Source organism: Cinclus cinclus, chromosome 3 (genome assembly GCF_963662255.1).
Source record: "Cinclus cinclus chromosome 3, bCinCin1.1, whole genome shotgun sequence".
In the NCBI taxonomy this organism is placed as follows: domain Eukaryota; kingdom Metazoa; phylum Chordata; class Aves; order Passeriformes; family Cinclidae; genus Cinclus; species Cinclus cinclus.
The window spans coordinates 59,498,919-59,521,417 of record NC_085048.1 but is presented as its reverse complement, the minus strand read 5'-3'; the positions used below and the strand labels follow the sequence as shown (position 1 = coordinate 59,521,417).

General features: G+C 38.7%; 1 protein-coding gene across 4 annotated transcripts in view; it reads right to left on the bottom strand.

Moving 5' to 3' along the window:
* ARID1B (AT-rich interaction domain 1B) overlaps nucleotides 1–22,499 on the bottom strand; it is a 322,479-nt gene that overhangs the window by 218,210 nt on the left and 81,770 nt on the right. For all 4 annotated transcript variants that reach the window (XM_062490065.1, XM_062490061.1, XM_062490064.1 and 1 more), the window contains one exon: nucleotides 5,711–5,821. In XM_062490065.1, coding sequence (XP_062346049.1) covers nucleotides 5,711–5,821 — 111 coding nt within the window. The remainder of the gene's footprint in view (nucleotides 1–5,710; nucleotides 5,822–22,499) is intronic.

Here is a 22,499-nt window from a genome sequence, read left to right as displayed (position 1 = left end):
AAGAAAAAAACAACCTAGCAACTGCATTTGATCCAGAATTAAAATAACTTGGAAAAAAATAGCCACTTCTTCCAACTCTGCATGTAATGGCTAAGAAAAAACCTTTGAGATAGCTTAGTCACTTCTTTGCAACTTGAAGCTTTTTTCCTTTTATTCCAGGCTTAAACAAAGTTCAGTGGGGCATCAAACTGCCTCAGTTTTAAATTACAGTTTGTACTTTAAAATAGAATGCATGCACCACATGTTCCTGAAGCTAGAGGGTGGGAGTGTTATTCACTGAAAATTGAAGGCTTGTTGAGTCAATAATCTTCTTCCACAGAGTAACAATTTTCAGCTAAAATTTCTTGACCCAAACAAAGGAAAACAAGATCATTCAGTTATTTTACAATGTTGCAGAAAAGAGAAAGGAAAAGTGGGAAAGAGGCACACCAGTTTTATCCTACTTGATGTAAAAACAGTGGAGAATTTAATTCACAAGTATTACATAATCGCATTTCTTTCTTGTTCACAGTTTACCATACTTCCAAACAGATATTTTCAGGCAGAGATATGAACAACTTCAGGACAGATTTGCTATCATGTACTACACACATCTATCAGCTGACAACAGCATTTGCCTCCCAAGAATTAAAAAAAAAAATCAATTTATAGTAGTTTTTTTCCTCTCTCAAATCACAACCAATACTCTGTATTTTTAAAGTAGTATTTAAATTTAGATCAACTTTGTATTTGCTTACCTGCAAAGACTTCAACAAGGATTACAAAAAAAGAGGCTAACTGCACTGTGTTCTCCTTTAATACTGGTTTGTCCTTACAAGAAGGGCTATAGTGGTAATTAATATTTACATGATGATAGTACCCACAACCCTGATCGTGATTAGGGCTTACTGGACTAAGCTGTGTATAAATGTCATCAGAATCCCTGGTCCCAGTAGTTTAATCTCTGAGAAAAGAAGAGCTACCTCCTGCTCTCAATCACAGTTGCTCAAGTAATGCTGGGAAGTGTTTTCCTGGTCTACTAAGCCTTCACCCATTAAAAGCATTTGTTCAGGGTGTGCTGTTGCTTGAGATGACTTTCATGTTCTATGGGACATAAATGGGACAGAGAATCTGGATTCCCAAACCCTCCCATGTATTTTCCTCACAGCCTACACCTATTGAGGTCCATCTGAAATGATGCTGTTCCATGAGCCAAGTGTATCTAGTTTTGGATTTAGTTCACTACTAATTCCCAACAGAGGTCCTCTGAAATCTAATTTAGTACCTGCCTTTTACAACAAAAAGGTGTGTCAACTGGAGGAAAGACTGTCCAGCACTCTAAACATCTTTCAGAAGCTCATTAAAATGAGATAGAACAGAACTGTGAAGCAGTTAATAAAATCAGGAAGGGATTGCTGATGTGCTGTTTTCCATGGTACCAAGCATAACGAAACAAGACAACTGACATCTTAAAAAAGTTTATCTGTCCAAGCCACAGTATGTATTATTTTGAGCTCTGAAGCTCATACAACCATGGATGCGTAGAATCACAAGCAACTTTGTCAGGTCACAGCACTGCAGAAAATTCAAGTGGCATTCTACCTTCACTGCTGGCTACTATTTTGTTTTGCATAGCAATTGTTCTGCCTCAATGAAAAGACCCAGTGAATAACTGATGTCAAAGACTGAATCCATAAACTCTGAATTCTGAACGACCTAGCAGAGTAGTGACTCCCTCAGTTCCAGATACAATCTCCCCCTTTCAACACTGCATGACCTCCAGAAAGCACAAGATAAACCTAGGTTATAACACTAAAGCCACAATTTCCCTGCAGTTTACACAGATGCAGGTGGGGACCACCACAACCCCAGCTTGTCCAAAGCCTCCATCCATGCATGCTCATGCCTCCGCACTTGCATTCATGGGCTTGCATTAAACAGCTTAGGGATGGGAACTGGCAGAAAACTTGCCTTACAAAAATAAGTGACCTGTCTTCTGTATGTCTGTGGCTCTGTGACTGCTACAGGGCCTGACTGTGAACACTGGAATCTGCTGTGCCACCATGTCTCAGCTGACAGGATGACAGCATCTTAAACCCTTCCAGCAAGATCATACAGTCGTTTAGGATATGGCTAAAATCAAAGGTGCTGTGGTCCCCATTATCTGTCCCCTTTCCCATCACAGCTACTGATTCCCATCTCCTCTTCCAAGGTGCCACTGATGCCCATGCAGTTAACCCTGTGATTCAGTCAAAAACTAACCCAGAAATAGAGAGATTATTTTTCATCTGGTTCAGTTCCCCAAGTCAAATCTACTGGCCAGTCCCAGGAGCAACAGTGGAGGGGACGGGATAGCATAAACAACATGTGGTGGGGCATACAGCAGGACTGCAGCTGCCCTGGCTTACAACAGCTCAAGATGCCACAGAGCCTTTACCTGTATGTTGCAACAAAAAAGCCGTAGCAGAAGCCTGTCTTTCAAAAGCTTGGAAACCCTGGGCCATTTGACCTCACAGGTCAAACAAGCACACCTGACGCTAGGCAAAAAGGGGCCTTATTAAAACAAAGTAACAGCAAAACCAGTAGCACCTATCTGAAATTACTTTAATACTCATGCCAATTTAAAAAAAAATTAAATCAATTCATGTTTTCTGCTCCTCATTCCATCAACACAATCCAATATGAACATTTTTAATGCACTTATTAAAGACAAAATAAAGGATTAGTCTTCATACACACACACAGCCTACTGCTGACACAAGCTCCTTTACTGCAACAACAAATCAGCAAATATATCCTTTGAAAGCTTCTTCCTGTAAGTCTGCTCCAGCTTTCTCACAATAGAAAAAATGTGTATTTTGCCATTATCCTTTAAGTCTTGATAAATATGTTCTGTAGTAGTTGTTCTCCAGACAATTTCATTCAGGCCTCTCCCCCTTTATTCCTCCGCTCTAATAGGGAACGGTTTCTGTTTATGACTTCCTTTCCTTCGCAGAGTACCTAACTCCCATGTTTTCTCAAAGGCTTGAGATTTCCTTCTAATTGTGACCCCAACAAAAGTGCTTGGAGCACTATTCTGTGCAACTTTTCATTTGGGCTCTCAGTGACTCCACATGGTCAGAGACCCACAGGTCAAACCCTCCAGATATCAGAGCAGTTAGGAGAAGGAAAAGCAAGCATTGTATAGAATCTGACAGGCCATTAGAAGTAGCTAATAAAGCCATATTTTGTTTGTAGCCATTTGTTACCAACCCACATTACAAATTTGTCTGCTTTGAACTTTATGGGAACATTCATGCCAGGACTTTTATATACAATGTGTGAAGGAAACCAACTATTGAGCTGTTTAGCTGTGCTTACTGTGACACAAACCTGCTGAAAAAACCCCCCCAAAGGGTGACACAAACCAGCATTCAGTGCTGCAGAGAGTGGCCAGCTCCTCTTTGAATCCATCAAAGGGAAATTCTTTTTTTAAAGCCACATCAGAGAAAACCATTCACCATTTAGTATTACATCTCTTTTGTTGTTTTTCGACACTTGTATAAGCTTGCTATATAGCTGCTGTGATTTTACACAACGCCCTTAAGAAATAAAAAGATAATGGGCAAATTGTATAAATACCAGAATACCATGAAACATGACATAACTAAATTTTATTAAAAGCCTAACACCACTGCTATAATTTCAAGCTTCACTGTACAGAGACAACTTACTGACTACTACCCTGAAGAACCACATTCCCCTAAAAACAAGCTTAAGAAGCCATATTGAGTATACCAAAATAAAGCTAACTAGGAATACTGAACAGGGAGTAGCGATCAAGGGTTTTCATAAGCAGTCTAAAACAGAATACAGAACTCTCCTGCTTCAGGAAAAACCACCATGTTCAAACCATTACCCCAAACAGACTTACATTAAAGCTTTTAATGTATGGATCATCAAAAAACCCCTTTTGCTATGTACAAAGAATTGAAGTTGTTTTTAAATTTGAAAGTCAAACAAACAAAACCCCACATCAACACCAAAATACAGAATTACAGTATCCTCCATTCCCCTCCACATGAAAACAGCAGTGTTTTTTGAGTATATGAAGTGCTCTGAGGTTATGTATCGAAGCTTTTCAGTAATCTGGTGACTCAGTAACAGCATTCAGGACCAACTTAGAGTTTAAGCTCAGGGGCCAAAATGGTTAACATTCACTGTTAATACAACCAGCTTACTCATACCTAGAATAATTATGAGCTACTAAATATACCAAACACTCAGGGACACAGATAATACCCAATACTCTGCTTAAATATCATGATGCTGGAGATAGGACAGAGCATGGATTAAAAGTAGGACAATTGTTTAAGAAAAAACACAGGCAAATTAGCAGAACATTAGTTGAAAAATAACTTTACTTCTCTCTACCCTAATAGACACTGTTCATGAAAACCTGGGAAATAAAAAGTCCTTTTTAGTATCCCTGCTTTTTAAACTAGGTAGTTGATGCCAAAACAGTTCAATGTCCACAGAAGCTACTATTTTTAAGGTAACTGCCAGCATCCATTTTTGAGAACTGTTCAGACAAATTAGTCTGTTTAAAAAAGGGTTCCTGAAAAACTGTCAAATTAATACTAAGTTCAAAGCAAATGGGTATCTTTTCTCATACCAGTTTTCATAGCTTTTCCTGAGACTTGCATGTCTCAAATGTCATGTAAAGAATTTGTAGCACATATACTCTCCTAGGTGCCAAAGATGTAACTTTAAAATGCTATGAAGATGTTTATTGTCCTATTTTTAAGGATTTACAATTGTGCCATGTGCCAGAGGTAATATATACAACATACTACCAGATTTCATAAATACATGTGATATCTTGATACAGCAAACTTTTCAGAGAGATCCCTCTGCCAACTGCAAATGCATATATACCCAGTGAACCACGGGACATATCCTACATGTTTCTGATACATTATTCCAAGCCAGGGGTCACATAGTTTATAAAGTTCTCATCATTTAAGGTGAACATATTCTAGTTAGTTTAAATTCATGCTGGTTTATACCAACAAACAAGAAAATCCTCAAACCACAAGGAGCACGGAGACAAGGTTAAGTACTTTGTCCATTATAAGACATTAAAAAATGCAAACAGCTGCAATGGCTTCACAGTGTATATTCATTTGTGCTGTTTTCCCCACAGCAGAATGTGTAGAGCTTAGAAAAGCTGATAAATATTAGTCCAAAATAACCTCCTAACCAAAAATCAACCTAGCTTAAGTATTCCTGTCATTCCTGCTTCTACACTTGTGAATTTAACATGTCAAACTCGTTACTGATGATCAGGGTTTGGAACAGACAACTCTTAGTAACAGTATTTTAAACCAGAATCTACTGAAAAAGGACATTTGAAAAAGGACACAGAAAAAAAGCCTCCTCCTCACCAGATTGGCTTGTGCAAGTATGGAACTCCTGAAGTTAAAAAATCAATCCATTCCCTCTATGCAAATACACATGTGCAGAAGCACAGAACATGCATGTGCATAAATAGTGCTGTTCTGAACCAGAACAAGCCTAAGCCAAGTCCACTCACATGCTATCTGTTCCCATATTTTAAAAACCAATTTTTCATCAACCTTATTTAGTATATCTTCTTTCACTACTTCTCATTTGCTCATTCCAGATACAATGAACTGGTATGTAAAGTGCTTTCAATTTTAAAATACTGAAACAAACATTATTTTCTTACTGGTAAGCTCGATGGTCTTTCTTGCTGGATTAGATTCAAGTCTTCATGGTTAGGCTTTCCGGGGGCCATAGGGGGTTGAGATCTGGTTCCATAGCCTTCCTGAGACATGTCCTGTAATAACAGTTGTAAAAGAATTATTAACCTGATTCAGTAATTATAATTAAATCTGCAACACAGAAGGGTGAAAATACAACACCTGAGTGCTGATTGCTTTTTTGATCTGAGGTTTTTTACTAGTTAAACCTTTCTGATACAAGTATCAAGTCCACACAAGCACTACTATGGCATGTGCTGTTTGTAAAGAAAACTTGCTGAGATGCATGCCCACAACCAGCAGAGAATCATACCACTGGAACATGAGAAAACACACAAAACCAAATCTCTTAAATAAACAACCCCATTTTACTGTAAAAGAGTAAGTAGCAAGCACAAACATTCATCCTACTCTAAGACGTATTCTCGAGCGTTTTGAGAAAGTACTGAGCCAGGTGGAAGACTGGACTTGAAAACAGGATTGCAATCATGCTGTGTAATCAGACTCCTGTAGCAACCCTGGATTTACCATCCAGTACTACTGGCGCAAATTTCAAACTCTGGCCATCCATCAGGTGATAGCACACAGCACAGTTGCTGCATCTACTGGAGGCACATTCTGTCTGAATGGTTAGAGGGCACATGTATTTGATCAAGAGGAGCTCCAAAGCTTGTACCAGTAACCTGGGGATTTTCATCCCTACACAAGCCCAAGCAGTCGTAGTTAATGGCTCAACACAGCACCCACCATGCACGGGTGGGGAGAGCAATGAAACAACCTCCTGTCCTGCACCCCATCCCCCACCCCCCCAGCACAAGCTCATTTCACTTGCAGAGGTACTTGCCCATTGCAAGGCCTTAAATTCAGGCTTCATTTTAGCTTCTATAGCAGCTTCTACACCAGCTTCTTTAGGGAAAACAACAGAAAACTCAATACTGACTTCAGCATGTATAACTGGCAGGGAAAGTTGAAGAACCAGTTCCTGCTAGAAAAGATATCTCACCTTTTTCTTTGTTTTTAAATGACTTAACTCTCCTCTCCCCTTCCCTAGTTTACTACCAGTTCCGTTTGCTTCAGCCACCCTGAGGTCTTCAATTTTGCCGCGTACCTGAAGCAGGCAAGAGCTGTAAGGCACAGAAGGACAGGGCAAGCTGCCCTCTGCCCCACCTCAGCATCTCCTTGCTGCTGCTCAGGCAGCCCAGTGCCCACAGCCACAGCTGCAGCTCAGGCACAGACTCCAGGAGGCAGCTGGCTGGCAGAGCAGGAAAGCTTTCTGTCTCCGGTTTTAGCCCAGCTTCTGACAGAGAGAAATTTGTTAACAACTGTACCATTTCCATTCAGCTCCTTCCACCCATTTGGACTCTCAGAGATTATTTTAAGAGATGCAGAAAATTCAATGGGGCTAATTAAACAAACCCCAGCAAACCTGATACTATATAAACCCAGCAATAAATGACCCTATCCCTAAGCCTGTGCCAAGTAAAATCAAGAAACACTTAAAAGGCCAGCACTTCAATGTGGTTACCAGCAGAGGGTAACAATTAGGCTTAAGGGTGACAAAGGCTGATGGCTGAATGATTATTATCCCCTGTGACCCCCCGCACTCCCTCCCGCCCAGATTTCCACTTGTCACACAGCTCTCCTGCTGCGCACACCAGCAGGTTCCTGTGGATTAACAGTGAGGTTTAAAATCAACAAATGGCACAAGGCCTCCATTCAGCAGCCTTCACCCCAGTACAAAGGAGTAGAAAGGTGCAGGACAGCTTCACAATAGGCAAACAAATGAGCAAACCTCTGCTTTCCTTTTTATTTAAAAATGTGCACACACACACACACACACACACACACCACGCTCACGCTCACTGGGGCTGTCACTACACAGGCATTCACAATAAACCCAGCAACCCCAGATTTCAACTTCCAATTCAGTGTTCAATGCTGCTCTTCCTAATTCTTAAAAAATTGCACCACATAAAAACCACTTGTCAAAATGACAACAACAAAGACCACACAGTTATACCAAGAGTGGTGAAAAAGGATAAATGGAATATTCAGTTTAGGAGATGTCATTGTAGAAACACAATTGTTCCTTTTCCCAAACAGACACTACAGGATTTTGCTAGGAAGCAGAACTTGTTTTATATTTTGAAAAATCAAGAGCCATTACTTCCTTACAAAGTACCAAGCATGGGTTTTCCCACATGTTTGCAAGATTTCAACCGTGCTTCCTACTGAAATTTCCAGGGAGATCAGAGCAGGAGAGAGAAGAGACAGCATGCCTTCTCGAGAGAAATACTGCAGGTTGAATGGAATTTACTTTTACCTGGGTATTTGAAGACTTTGTATGACTTTGTATGAAATGTCTTTCCACACAATGAAGAGCACATTAAAAACCCCAGACACAACACTCTTTGTCTTTTTAAACGCACCATTTTCATAGAGCTTTCCTTTCTGTCTGTGGAAAAATCAAATCCATTTGCTCAGTTCTAGGTCAGGTTTGGAAACACACAGACATTTGTGTTTGTTAATGATGCAGGCACCTGTGCACTCCCACAGGGACTGAGATTATAAACTCCTTCTTACATTCTCTGTAAAGCTATGTAGATACTTGGATCACTAGAAACTTGGAAAGCAGCTCTTGAGAAGTAAAGTATCAGTTTGCTCTCAGTAAGCTGCAGGCATGGGAATCTCCCAGATGAAATATGCATGGGACTGTGTGTATAATTTTATCTGTTTATACACATGTATTGCCCAATAAAAACAGTCCATTTATATCCTAAACATAATGATTAAATAATAGCATATTTCACTAAGAGGTTGGCTTCATAACCAAAGTAGTGCTTAGGATCATTTTCACTGAAAAACAGAAGAGAGAAAATCCCTACTGCCTTTCTTCAGTTCTGCATTTGGAAACTTTGTTAACATACAACATATTACAGAATAGCTACAACAGATTTTGAGAGATAAGTAAGAAATAAGGACAGAAGCATTAGAGCAAATTGTCTGTCACGGAGGAAATGCAAGGAATTGGCAATTCTCACAGCTTTGAAAGGTCATTTTTCTTCCTAGCATCTAGGAATGGATTTATCGGAGACTGAACAGAGGGGACATAAGGGGAAGGGGAACATGTTACCACGTGTTATGCTACAGTCATGGCTGAGGAATTCCCCATTGATACTGGGGCTCAGTCTTCTCCTGGGATTCCTGACTCCTTTTTTTTTGTTTGTTTGATTCCCAGTATTTCATCCATTACTGACATCAGCTTTCAAAATAAAGCTTATGATTTTTTATGAATCACAGAAAATCCTTCCTCCCATAGATGAACATGTGTGTAAGACAGAAACCCAGGCTTTTATAAACAGAAGGCTACAAGTTTCCACTCAGAACTTCCCAACTTGGCACAAACCCAATCATATCATAGCTGTTACAGCACAAACTGTCAACAAAGTTGTAAAATAACCAAAGTCAGGGTTTCCCCATCAGATTTTAGAAAAGCACAAGGACAAATAATCAGCAAGTCATAAACATATACTCAAAATAGCTGAGGTTTAGACTTTTTTATATTTTTAAAAACACATTAATGATTAAAATAGGTAGACAAAAAAAAAAAAAAAAGACTAGACAGAGCCTAAAGCTTATATATTGGGTAAGCTGTTCAGAAATAGATGCATAAATACTTACTATATTTGGGAAGCAATAACAATAACAACAACCAATTGCCTATCATCCACAGAGCCTGGACTAGTTATTCACCTCCTATTTATGTACACTTTCAGCTTTTTCTGCAAACTGAGTTATACAGAGCTCAAGATGTGTGTAGTCTAAGGAGCAAGGGAGGAAATGAGATATTTTCATCCCTCTTGTTCTCTGTTACTGCATTCATCTTATAGACTTTCAAAGTCTCTAATTCTGGTGTGAGATTTCACTGCCACAGAGGTTTAAAGTGACAGAGTGAGCCTACATTCTGGCCTGCAATAAAGTCAAAGGCTCCTTGTTCCTGCCTCCCACAATTCTTGCAGCTGGTCACACATCCCTTAGTTTGTATTAGTGGTCTTTATTAGACCATTTTGTTAGATGGTGCAACTTAAAACCTGCCAGGTAAGTAACCCCTTCCCCCTCAGCTATATCACAGCTTACTGAGTAGAGATGGCCTTGGGAAGGGCTGAGTGAGCAAGAGAGGAAGGAAACTTCCCTTCTTTGGCAGCAGCCAGCCATGAGCCTAGCTCCACACTTGCAGGAGTCAATTACACTGCAACCACTTCGGAGCAGGCCACTGCCAGACAGCTTTTTCCTTTTTTCATGTGCAATAGCAGTTAGTGTCATGCTTTCATTCTCTAGCTGGACCTAGCCTAAGACAAGCAAGGCTGTCCACATGGATGTGTTCTCTGAAAGTCTGAACTAGTATAGCGCCAAAGATGATTGAAACCATGTAGATGAAATGCACATTTGTTTTAAGTTTTGCTGAAGAAGATTAGATCTAATTATTAAATAGTTTAAATTATTTTTTAATGGAAAATGAAAGCATAGTGAAAATACTAATGTTTGAAGGAAAACCACATTTAAAGGAGGGCTGGGTGAGAAATGACATTCAGGCTTCATTCATTTCTACTGCAGTGAGTTTCAGAGGGATAACATGACCACCCAGGAAGATAAGTACCATGATGGTTAAACAGAAAGAAGATAATTTATTGAAAATAATATGCTAGAATTCAATCTGAAAAAAATTCATTAAGAACTGTTTTAGCTGATGTTCTTGATTCAGTGGGTTAATCTTAAGAAGACTTCAAGTGTGAGAGCAACCAAGTCTAGAGCAATGTGACAACAGCAAAACTGAAAACAAATATTAATTCTTTTTTTTTTTTTTGCCTCAGACCACTTGAGAATGGAAATCTGAACCCAGTAGAGCAGCCAAGAGAAGTGGACAGCCCTACAATACAAGAGTATTTTACTCATCTCTGAAGGAATACTACTGAACAGAAAGAAGACAAGTGATATGTTAGGGGGCTATGCTAGAGAGACATGCCTTGTTGCCACTCAACCAAACATCTGTTCATTCTGTGTAGATAAATACGTATCAACACATCTCCCCTATTTCCACCTTCTGCATTAACAGACCACAATAAAGAAAAAATTACTTACCAGAATGGTGGCATATCCCTAAACAGCCAACTTCTAGCCCAACCCTAATACCTAACATATCACCTCCCAAGCTGTATATTCTCTGGTAGCACAAAACTGACAACAAAGGCCAGCCAATCTGTTAAAGGAATATTGCAGGTAAGGCTGCACTCAGAAGAAATGTTATGCCCAAGGGCACAGGCAACACTAGGTCTCATGCAAGCAGCCCTGTGGGGAATGATCCACTAAGGACAAAAAGAGCAGAGACATTTGTTTGAATCCTGGCCAGATGGTCTGCAGAAGTCCTGCAGGATGTAGATGGACTCTTGCAGAAGTTCTTGGGTCAAGAAGAAATACATACAAATATATCTTGAATTTTATGAATCAGAAATGGGGAAAGAAAAAATGAAACAGAAGTCTGTAAAGCCTTGAAGAAAATTGGTATATCTTGCAGCTGGAGAGCACTGTGCACAAACCAGCAAACAAGTCTCTTGCTGCACAGGAGGAACAGGTGATTGAAGGAAAAAAAAAAATGTTTTGTTGGACCCAGCACCTATTACAACAACAAAAAAGAAGAGCGTGCTACCCAATGGAGGTGGATTACCAATGCAGTCTGGTAATCCTCTTAAACACACGAGTTTACGTTTATGTGACTAACTGAATAAAACCCTGTTCACAACCAGAACACGTAAATCATTTCAAGCCAACCCTCTACCACCACCACAGAAAGCTGAACGGAGACACGGAACGCAGCGGTCCTGAGGAACGGCAACCAGCAGGATGTCATCTCCCTCAGCACGCTGACGCTGTGTTGCTGACTGCTGCTTGAGTGGGACCAGCAAGCAGCAACTGCTGCTCTTTCAGGTCGTTATCATCAGCCCACAGTCAAGCCAGGACAGGAACAGGCCCTCAGAAACAAAGATGATACTCTGCCTCACCAAGTGAATTTTGGTCTTCAACATCTTTACAGGTACTAAAGGGAATCAAGAGCTTCAGAAAACTGACACAGCAAAATAACCCCTTCCTTTTTGAAGATGAGAAATTAATCCAGAAATCATAACTAATCTGTAAGAGAAAAATCCTACCATGTACACGGAGGCATTTGGAAAACCTGCCAGTTTGTATGCCTCAAGTGCAGACCAGTCATTGTCCGTAAGACAACCTCATCACCTTCTTCAATGTTATTAATACTGTCCTTTCCAAGACATCTGCAGTTTCTTTCAAAAACTTACTATTTTCTGGATGTCCTTTGTTAAGCTGATTAAAAAAAAAAAAAAATTTACAATGGTAGCATAATTTTCTCCCTTCCCCATCCCAGTTATCATGAAATGACATCTAAGTTAAATCATAAGATACTGTAGAGGGAAGGGAAAAAAGTACACTATACAGCAGTTGATGCAAAAGATACTTAACTTAGGTAAACAAATATATTATTAAGGGTCAGTTAATCAGAATTCTCAGGAAGTTATTAGCAAGTCAGACTGTCTAACTATCAAAGGCTTTCTGCTGCAGAATACGCTGAAAAATTTTAAGCAGAGACAGGGTCAAAAAAACCTCCCCACATCTTACAGGAAGATTTTTTTGTTTGGACAACACAGCTTCTAGTCACATATTAGGTAACCTGAGCCAACTAACAAGACAGAAGGGTCTCTCTTCCTAAATGCTCTAGTCCATTTTCACATGTGTCTTGCTATATGGCCTCCAGGAGCCACATTAAGCAAGTGATGCAGGAAGAGCTCCAAGATGAAATCACTCTCAGAAACCCTTATCTTGCTTTTTCTCTTTCACCACTATTGCATTCCATGGATCACAGAGCATATCAATAGTGGATTTAATCAGAAACAAGACATTTCTTCTCATTTTCCTCTCTCATACTTGTAACACACCACAAGAAAAATAGGCCAGTTTGATGTTTGTATTAAAATGTGACTGTTGCACACTGCACAACCTGATAAACAGCTGTCAGCTCTTCATTTACAGGCAAAAAAGGTAGGATTTTGTTCTACAGATCTAAAGTTCCAGTGTAAATAAAGAGATGAAAAGGAGTCCAAAGAAGTAATCTGAGAAATATAACTTGGAAATGAGGGGTAAAATGATCATTTTATTTCCATACATTTTCCCATGTTTACAGAGCTTTTTGGAATTTTCCTAAAAATCCCACAAGGCTTGACAGTCCAACCACGCTTTCATTTTCTACACCCCCCTCCTTCCCCTCCCTGGCATTTTTTCACTGACAAAGCTATATTTAAAACAAAACAGAACAAAAAAGTTGTTTTGTTTTTTTTTTAACAAAGAGGCCTGGCTGGTTTTGCATGTCCTATTCTTTATAGTCACTTGGGACAGACTACTATGTTAATGTGATGACTTACAGATTTTGTGCCATCCAGCATCCTGCCCTGCCACACTAGTCCTTCCTAAAACTCCAGGAGGAATGCATCGCTTCAGCAGACCAGAGACGTGAAGCTGGGCTGAGAAACATCTCTGCACCCCAAAGAAACAGCTAAACCCGGCAGAAGGTGGGAGAGGGGCAGGATTTAAAACCTGCCATTTCTTTCAACTCGGCTGCTGCACAAGCAGAGAGCTGGGGGGCTCTGTGCCCCAGAGGGCAGCAGCCTGCCCCAGACTGCCTGCTGCCACGGAGGAAGCTCTCCCAAGCATACAGCTCGCTGGCAGAAATGAGGTCAGAGCACTGCCCGCAGCTTAGAGCAGAGCTGAAAGCCTGAAGCCAGCTTACAGAATAAAGAGAAAAGCTGCACTGAGAGCAGCTGCTACCTCTAGGCTAATCGAGCTAGGTACCCAAGGATGAGACTTCCTCACTCAAGACTGGGAAACATTACTTCAGTGTTTTCTTGGGGGCTAGTCTGTGTCTGCGCTTTGAGGTAAAAGCCAGGACTTCATCTAAAGGCTCGTGGAAACCTGTAAATCAGTGAGGAAGGGCTGCAAAACATCACTGAGGTGACATTAAAAAAAAAAAAAAAACAAACAACAGAACAGAGAGGTTTTCTTCCAAGCCCCTGTCCCTCATATATAAAGCTATATTGTATTACAGGCAATTTATATTACAGTCCAGTGACACCTGCTAACTTACTCTCTAATACTCCACCACAGAGAGCCCTTAAATAAAAACTGAATGGAGATTTACCTACTATTTTATCAACAGTACAATCATAGCAGAAGGAACTGAAGCTCAGACGCAGAAAAGTCTGCAATAAACTTCGTAAAGAAGGTATTCTCAACTGGTCTCTACTGTTTTGGTTAACTTTGTTTTTCAGTACGTGAAAGCATTAGTGTGTTACATTTGGGGCTGGCTACTGGAAGTAGAAAATCAGCTGCATTACCATCCTCCCTTTCTGCAGTCTGTGAGGACACAGAGTATCTGTGCAAAAATCTTTAAATCCAGCCCATGACAGGAACAGTATCTTAGTCCAAGGAGTGGGAAAAGAACAGTAAATTCCAAAAGGAAGTACCCACATGTAGAAGCAATTCAATGGACTGCATGATACAACAGCTTAAACCAACAGCAGTAAACTATTTCTTTATTCTTTTGAGAGAGAAAAGTCTTCACCACCATTACCGCCACCACAATTTCTCAAAAGAAAATATTCCCAGCTGGGCTGGTGCTGGGAGTGGCAGGAGGAGAGGGTAAGAAGGTGGTGGACAAATGAAAGAAGTGGTGAAAACTTACGACTCTGAGACCAGACCACTGACTAATCCTTAATACAGCAACGAAAAAAACTGATGTTCATTAAAAGTTGGTGAAGGATTACTCGGTAATAAAGCCACAACAATCATCTATTTTTTGTGAGGGTGATGGAGAACAAACTTCATGAATTCTGCAGGCAGAGACACAAATCCCAGACTGGTTATAGCTGGTTATTTAGCTTTCTACCTAAAAATACGCATGTGGAAGATAGCTTCTTGGCAGTCAGGGATAAACATGAAGAAGACACAAAGAGAGAGGCTGTGTTCTTCCAGAGCTTGATTTATTGAGGGACAGCTCACCAAGACCAACAGTTGTTTTCCTATCTTCCAAAACATAAACACCAAGTAGTTTTGTCAACATGTAAAGGTAAACTTGTTTTTTAAAGTGGTATATATTATTTATTTTGATTTGCCATTTCATTCCTTGTTGTACATATCTGATTGCAACAACTAAAACACCCTGTAACAATTCAGCTGCATGCTCCGAAATCTATTTGGAATCCTACTACAGTAGGAAAAGGTATCAGCAAAAGGAAAATACTGGAAAGGATAATGAATGCATGATAATGAAATATAAGCTGGTCAATATTCAGATTATACGTTGTCTCAACAACAAAATTCCAATGCAAAATACAGAAAATAAAACTAAATATATGTATACTGAACAGCTTCAATTATTAAAGAAAATGCATGCAGCCAAAAAAAATGCAGTATTAGATTTTATCCCAGGAATATTAATAAACTTATTTTCTCTACCTCTGAGGAAAATAATGTGTGTTAATTTAAAGCCCGTAAGAGAATACTGCTATATAGCAACTGGACATGACCTGCAATTTACAAGACCACTGAAATTTGGAATACATACTGCTCATACAGAACTAAAAAACCAAACCAACCAACCAACCAAAACAAACAGTAAAAAAAACCCCAGTCACTCAGACTTATTTGTAGTTCTTACACTTTATAACATGATCACTTAATTCAGAATGCTATTCCTATTTGCATTTTAGAATTTTTCTTAGAACAGTATTTGTGCCTTCAGTTTTGTCACTGAACAGCCATCACATTAGTGGATCATAAAATAAATTACAATTACATGATCAGGTATCTTTTGATAAACTCACTATTCTGTTAAACTCACTGCTAAATTTCAAAGGTATGGATAAAATTATTTCTGGGATTAATTTAGCTCTCAGAATAACACTGAAACAAAACCCTCCTTGAGTAGTAAGGAGAGTGGTAAGGGGAGCAACAATAGTTATGATCACTAATCTCCTACAACAATATAGTTTTTATCAGCCTGCATTCCAGGAGTTTTACTATCAAGTTAATTAATTGACTCCTATGCTAATATCTAAATGCCAAGCAATTAATGGCACTGAACTATAAATGGCTTTTCTTTGCTCTTGTAGAGTATTTTATAAAGCAAATGCAATTCAGTCACTTCACTGATTTAAGGCAGGCTTTGTGAGGTTAATATTCTACAGCAATTGCAAAATAAAGAACTGCTTTAATTAACCTTCTGTGATTTAAATACTAGGAGAAATCAGAACTCAGAAACTTTAAATAGTATCACCATCATAACAACAACAATACTTTATGGATCGAAGCCAAACCACTGATTTGAGAATTTTAAGAAATACATTTGGACACATGTACCTTACTGTGTTTAAAACATCTTTCTTTAAGCATAGCATACTAAATCCATGATAGATTTTACATCGTTTTTGTAGTTGAGCTGAAAATGTTTTCTTTTAGGATTATTCACTTATAAATACTTAAGTTTTTAGTTTGAACAAATGATTCAGCACCCCTTCTTTTTGCACTAAAATACTTTGTGAAGATTTTTGTTATGGACATAGGACGATGCTCACTAAATCTACAAACTGATTGCATGTAAGTAACTGACCACTAAAAATTAAAGCAGCAAAACAGGACTTCCCTTTTCTTAGGAGATTAAGCTTTCTCTCTTTCCAATTTAGCTGAAAGGAGGCTTTTATTGCCAGAGATTCTTCATGATATTGTATGCTAACTTCATTTTAGCACATGAAAAGAAACAAGACTCAGGCCTTTCAGCATTGCATATTTTTCAAGCACAAAAGCTGCAATGTGTCTGCCAGGCTCAGAATGATACAAAAATACAGGAATAAAAATTAAAAACCAGCAGGATACAGGCGGTCAGGAACATTCCTGCCAAACAGGTTTGCAGCATGTGCTGACCTATCTCCTCTGACTATCCGGCCAGGTATCATCAAACCCCCATCAGCAGCAGATGCCTGAAGAGGTGCACTTGCTGGTTTCTCAGGAAAAGAAAGCTGACCTTCAGAATTCCTCCTTCAAATGGAAAAGCCTGCTTTCAGCAGAAAACCATTTAGAGATGAAGACAGCAAAAGAACACATATATTGAGAAAATGTTTAACTACAATGAGGGAACTTGAAACTGAAGGTGCTGTTCAGTTGTTGAGACAACTCAGAGGCAAACAAATTCTTTCACTGACAGTCCTTTGGAAGATTATAAAACAGAAGTATAAACAAGCTTGATACGTTTTATACATGAACAGTAGTACCACTTTGCAAGATAAAGCACTTCTCCTTTCCCAGTAGTATCACTCAACAAAACCAAGTTGCTACAAAGACAGCTATGTGTAAGGGGTTAGTTATACATGTTAACTTTAACAGCTTCAGGCCTAACAGACTGGAGTTGGATTTTTATTTGCATAAATCGATCACAATGTCTGTAAACACTGTCCTTAAAATAACACGGCCAAGAAAGTCTTCTCTAAATCTGAATGCAAATTTTTGGGTTTGGTCAACAAGCCTTCAGCAAAAACAAGCCTGCACTGTTGTGACTGCTGCTTTGTGCTATCCCCTCAATTTTGGGTTTACAGACAATTATACTTTCTTCTTCTGCCTGACTCTATTCCTTCTAGCTACTTGGCTCTGGAAGATTATTCTCCAAGTCTGACAAGGTAGTACCTATTATAATCTTATAAATACAGAGAGAAATCACTGAGGAAAGAAAAGAGAGAGGTTTGACACATTTGCTGGAATGATATAAGCAGTGACGAGCAAACAGAGCGGTCCCTGAACGGGCAATAATCAGCCATTGCCACTACTGGGAGAAGAAGTAGCACAGGAGTCAGTTTCACTAACTCCTGAGCTGAGCTAAGTAACCTCCATCAGACAAATAGCTTTATGCTTAACACTTATTTGCTATCATAGCAGCATCATGATTATGAAATAAGAATTTATAAAAGCATTATCTAACTGGCAAATATTTCAGTCTGTTAAGTACTCATCGAACATACAAGGGTTCAAACCTCTCTATTCCTTCCTGAAAAAATCATGTGCCTAAGAAAGGCTCAGAAAGGATAAATCAGTGTTATGTACAAGTTCAATATGGTTCCTAAGTATTTCAACTGTTCTTAAATCACTTCAGTGTTCAGCAGGCGCTGGTCACTGGTGGCTTGACTAGGATTTAAGTCATGCTGTGTGAGTTTGGAAGCCACTTGCTGAAAGCCTGCTCCCCTTCCCTGCTCCCCAAGGCCAGTCAAGCTTTACTAGAGATGCAAGAAGCCAATATTGCATTATGCCTTTTGGTAGCTATCTGACCTCTTTGAAGCATGTTGGCAACAGAAGGTCCAGGGTACCAAAACTGATGCCTTCATACAAAATAGTACTATTGGTGCTCCCTGTCACTAATTTCAGCTCCCCCAGAAAGGAGGCTGAAAAAGCTGACAAAGTGTATATATATGTATCTGTATAAATTCTTAAGTGTCATGAGCCTGGGATTAAATACGTTACAGGAATTACTTCTCCCTTCTACCTCTGGACTCTGGAAAGGATATAATTGTTCCTAAGCTAAAAAGAAGTCCAACATTTCAGAATGGAGTGAGTTTACACTGAACACTAGGCTGAGATGATGAAAGCCATGAAGGATTTATGGTACACAACAAGCAGTGGTGTCAGCCACTGCTGCTGACAGCAGGCAACTATCTCTTTTGAACATTAAATTTGATTACGAGTTCCCATATAACTGTAATAGCCAACTTCCACAAAGAATACTTTCCTATATGCCTGGCAGCAAATGTCAGATTAACATACAAGCTTGTTCTTCCCCAGATTTCCTGTGGTTCATAACCCAACAAATATTAAGTGCAACCATTCATCTAGTGGTAGAATGATTACAGACACAAAAGTTTAAAAAGGACAGAAGGAGAAATGATTTTTATTACAACTTTAAGACATGTGCAGCTGTATGGTAGTCCTTAAAACAAATTTAAATTAAAATCTGAAGTATTTGAGACTAAACTACAGTACAGTCGACTGCTAATTCTGTGCCGATTTCTAGTACCTTAAAAGTGATCTTATTATAAAGAGAAATTGTACTGAAGTATATAAATTTGGATTCACTGAGGACTGTCTGTATTACTTACTAGTGAATTTTATATTTACATGTATGACAGTTATTCCTATTATTACAACACTATTTTTGTACAGTGTTACACCCCAAAACAGCTTGACAATGCTAATTAACATGTTGCTTATTATACTGTTTAAAGAACTTTAGCAGCTCACATTGAATTTAAAAACAATACTTCATCTTCATTGTACCAAAATCACTTTAATAATTTGGTGCATTTTGCCACAATACAATTTGTTCTGTTTTCATGACAGTCATACAGATTGGACATGAAAACAGATTAATTAGTTTCACATTTTGTTCACATTTTCAAAGACTGTTTCAAATCAGGAAATGTTTTATCTGTCCTACCTTGCACTGACTCAACACTAGAAACAGATGTCTGTGAAAGAACATTCTCATCATCATCTCAGGCTTAAAACTGAGACTAATTCCAACCACTGATGCCAGTTCAGAGAAACTTAGAGAAGTCACAACCCCTTATGGAAGCATCAGTGGTTTCCAACCCTCTGCCTGGAGAGACAGACCAAGGTGTCACCAGAGATGCTTCCCTTGCTACCTTCTCATGTACACTGACTTCCTGTTTCAGATGCCTTTCTATCTGCAACTACTAAACAATTCACTAATTCCTACTGGCCCAAACTGGATTTGTCCCCTGGCTCAGTCTCAGAACGTAACCCCACCGGTTAGCCTGCTCTTTATTTGTTCTATACAGTTTGTGTTGGAAAAAAGATCTGACCAAGATCAATAGGTAAGGTATATTATTCTGGGGGGGGGGGGGGGGGCAAACAAGATTTTGGCCAGCTTTTAGAACATTTAAATAAGACCTGTGAGACACTGAGAGAGCACTGTTTGTTTGCTTGTTTATAAAACATTTTCTCCTTTTAAGTAAAATAAGACTAAAGAGTGAGCCTGAACTACTTAAAAAACCCCATAGTAACCACAACAAATGATGTACAAACACACACAAATTCTTCATGCACATAGTTAACCAGAATGACCAATACCACAGAAAAGGGCACATGCATGCCCCACCTCAAGGACCTGCCACACTTTTTCCCAGTTTAATCTTATGCCTGCACATGAGAAAAGGGATCAGCATTCTATTCTGGAAACTTGCAGAGAGCTTCCAGGAAGGTGTAAAACAAAAGATGACTTCATTCAGGGTAACAGCAGTAGGTGTAGAATAAAAACACTATTTTTGTTTAACTAAGAGTGAGACCGTAACTATCTTGCAGATCCATTTCATCTGTCAAAAACTGATATGGTCCCAATTCATAAAATAACACAATAAAGCTTAAAGGCACATTTCTATCTTGATACATATGAACACATGCTACATAAAGCAAGGAAATATATAAACATGGCTGTTTACAAGCCAGTTGGAAAGCATAATAACCAAAAATATACATCACACTATCTTAAGAAAATAATGTTTAATGATGACAGTTTAAGTTTGCAATTACATTACATTCTTGAGCAAAATATCACTTCTACTTATGGCAAAAGATTTAAAACTGCAAAAAACAAGCGAAGCATTTATTCATTTATGTGCCATTTTAAGATGAAAAACCCTGCCAAGGGCAACACTATAGCAGTGTAGCACATCTTTCTTTCTCTTTTTTTCTTTTAAAGAGCACTAAAGGTAAAAAGATGTTAAACAAAAGGGGGGAAAAAAACCAACCAAGGCAGTATCTACATCTACTGGCAATATCTAATGATCAATGAATCTGCTACTGCAATAAATTTGTTTAAAACAAAGCTCTTCCTTTAATGGTTTTTACACAGCAGGCTCCTGATATGAAGAGGGGATGACTGATGCTGGCTTACAATATGGTTCTATAGTAAACTGTGCCAGTATTACTATCAAATCACCTCTTATGAAACTCCCTTTCTGCCTACTATGCAATCAATTTAACAAAGATCTAAACAACTTAACAGTTCAAACATTCAAATAAATCCCATTCTCCTCCTTCCTATCTACGCTTATTAGAAGAATGGAAGTCACAAGTCACTGGAACAGTCCCAGAAATTGTTTTACTGGTTTATTTTTATTAGACAAGATTACATATTGAATTCAAGTGAGTGAAGGAAAAACAGCAATGGCTTCACACTTCTACAATATGTGAGAAATGAAGATGAGCACCAATTCTAAGGCAGAACATAGAGTTATATCTGACCTCAGGAGCTCACTCACAGTGTGTCTAAAAGATCAAAAATAAAACATCATCTGCAAGAAATTTCACATCAGTTTTGTCCCTATAACAGAATACCCAGATCTTCACACTATGGGGTTTTACACAAAAGGAAACTGGTGGCAAGAAAAAGTCTGTCATCCAGACAGAATAAACATTATTTTCAGCTTCATAATCTCCAAAACAAGTAGCCTGACATACATCTACAAGGAAAATAAAGAAAATACAGTCAGGGAAAGAAGTCAAATTACAGAAGCCTTCTTTCCCCAATCTAGCATTTCTCTTCTCCCTCTTGAAGTAAAACCAATTCAATCACACTCACATCACAAAATCAATATAGAAGAAAAAAAAAAAAAGTTAATGAAGAATATAGAAAACATGAAGGAAATTCATTTGCAAGCTGAAAAGAAAGAGCAAAACAAAGGATGACAGACAGAAAGGATGACAGATTGTATGACTGAAACTACCTCAGCTTTCTAATTGACAGGATTCTATAAACAGGATGTACTGATATTTTTAGAAGCAGAAATAAGAAAGATACACCAACTGGTGCAACAGGTAATATATGATTCTGTCGTTTATTTGAAAATTGTATTTAGTATATGTAAAGCCAGTTTTAAGTCAGAGCAACACAATCACATATATTCGAAGAGACCTTCAGAGAGAGGTCATATAGTCAAACCTCCAGCTGAACACAAGCCTAGCAGGAACAGGCTGCCTGGGGGCTTTGTCTAGTTGAATTTCTCCAGTGATGGAGATTCCAGTTTCTCTGGAAGTTTGTGAAGTTTATCATTTTTGAGTTTCTTTCTTTCTTTTACAAAGCTGAAACATCCCTCTTCTTAGTGTGTCCCTACTGCTTCTTGTCCTTCCATTGTGTCCCCCCAACTTGGTATACCTCTCCTAAAAACAAAGTAAGTATTGCTCCTGCTCCTATTTCTCTTGCTAAAATTTTAATCAAATAAATTATAATTCTTTATTTTTCAAAGGTAATCAGTCTCATATAAGCAGAGATACATATGCATAAGTAAGCACAGTTTGTAATTTTTTTCTCTCAGCAGCAGAATCTGACATACACTCCCAACTTTTCTCGTTTTTTTGTTTAGTAATAACTTTTGTATCCCACACTGGTTACCACTTGACAGTAATTCTACTGTGCATTACCAGCAGAGAAAGAACACTTTTGCTGAAGTGTCAGAAACATAGACTTCGATTTCTGGTATTAGGAATTGCTTACTAGAGGAGCAGTTCTCAAAGAATGGGAATGTGCACAGTGGTGAAGTTTTACAGAGACACATGACAGAAGAAGTGTTCACTTGC